The 1,273-nt window shown below is 51.4% G+C and overlaps 1 protein-coding gene across 1 annotated transcript; it reads left to right on the forward strand.

Annotated features, from left to right (window-relative positions):
• Window positions 1–474: 474 nt before the first annotated feature.
• Window positions 475–993, forward strand: LOC142436424 (translationally-controlled tumor protein-like). Its single transcript, XM_075540084.1, has one exon. The coding sequence runs from the start codon at window positions 475–477 to the stop codon at window positions 991–993; it is 519 nt and encodes a 172-aa protein (XP_075396199.1).
• The last annotated feature ends 280 nt before the right edge of the window (window positions 994–1,273 follow it).

Genomic DNA, 1,273 nt, shown 5'->3' on the forward strand with positions numbered 1-1,273 from the left:
ATATAGATTACACCCAGTTCACCCCAAAAGTAGACTTGTATGCTTTCTGTTACACATGCTCATTATGAAAGAAATAAATACAACACTTGTAAGGCTTTCACAAACAGAAAGTCATTCTCTTCCCATAGGGGTGGGTAGAAAGTTACATTTTATGTGACTGGACCAATACATAGCATAATGAGAATTTTAGAACATATTGGGATTGTCAATGATTACATCTTGCTTGCATGCACAATAAGTGCCCATGGAAGCAGAAGTCAAGAGATCAAGTGAACCATGACAGTAGATAAATCTGCTTCAAAAGACATCTTGAAAGTGTTGAAAAGCACCCCGCCCCTTCTGCCAGATGCCCCTCCCCTTGCGCCGGCCGCCCCACCCCCAGCGCCAACTGTAACTTTCGCTCCCTTCAGCGCTGTCCTCTTGGAGCTCCGAGCTGCCCGAAGCCAGCGCAGCCACCGCCCTCTCGCCACCGTCATGATCATCTACCGGGACCTCATCAGCCGAGATGAGCTGTTCTCTGACGTGTACAAGATCTGGGAGATCACGGGCGGGCTGTGTCTGGAAGTGGAGGGTACCATGGTCCGCAGGGCCCAAGGCCACATCTATGACGCGCTCATCGGCGGCAACGCGTCCGCCGAAGGCCCCGAGGGCGACGGGCCCGAGCACAAGGTGGTCACCGACGTGGACATCGTCATGAACCATCACTTGCAGGAGACCAGCTTCACCAAGGAGGCCTACAAGAGGTACATCAAGGACTACATGAAATCCCTCAAAGGCAAGCTGGAGGAGCGGAAGCCGGAACGCATGAAGCCCTTTATGACCGGGGCTGCCGAGCAGATCAAGCACATCCTCGCCAATTTCAAGAAGTACCAGTTCTTTCAGGGCGAGAACACGATTCCCGACGGCATGGTGGCCCTGCTGGACTACCGCGAGGGCGGCGGGACCCCGTACATGATCTTCTTCAAGGACAGCTTAGAGATGGAGAAGTGCTGACAGTGGGCAACGCACGACCGACCGCCCGACCGCCCCTCCTCCTAGCTGTCTGCGGTCCGCCCACACGACACCAGGACCGAGACAAACGGAACTGATGCCATCATGAGCTCTGCGTCGACTTGTGACCTTGACTTGGAGCGGTGACCTTGATTTTTTGGAGCAGAGGCTTTTTTTTAAAGAAAAAAACACACAAAATGTCGTGTAGGTTGTCTAAAAATAAAATGCATTTAAACAAAACTAAAATAAAGAGTTGGAAATGCAACAAAAAAAAAGTGTTGAA

Source organism: Tenrec ecaudatus, unplaced genomic scaffold, assembly GCF_050624435.1.
Source record: "Tenrec ecaudatus isolate mTenEca1 unplaced genomic scaffold, mTenEca1.hap1 Scaffold_265, whole genome shotgun sequence".
Taxonomy (NCBI): domain Eukaryota; kingdom Metazoa; phylum Chordata; class Mammalia; order Afrosoricida; family Tenrecidae; genus Tenrec; species Tenrec ecaudatus.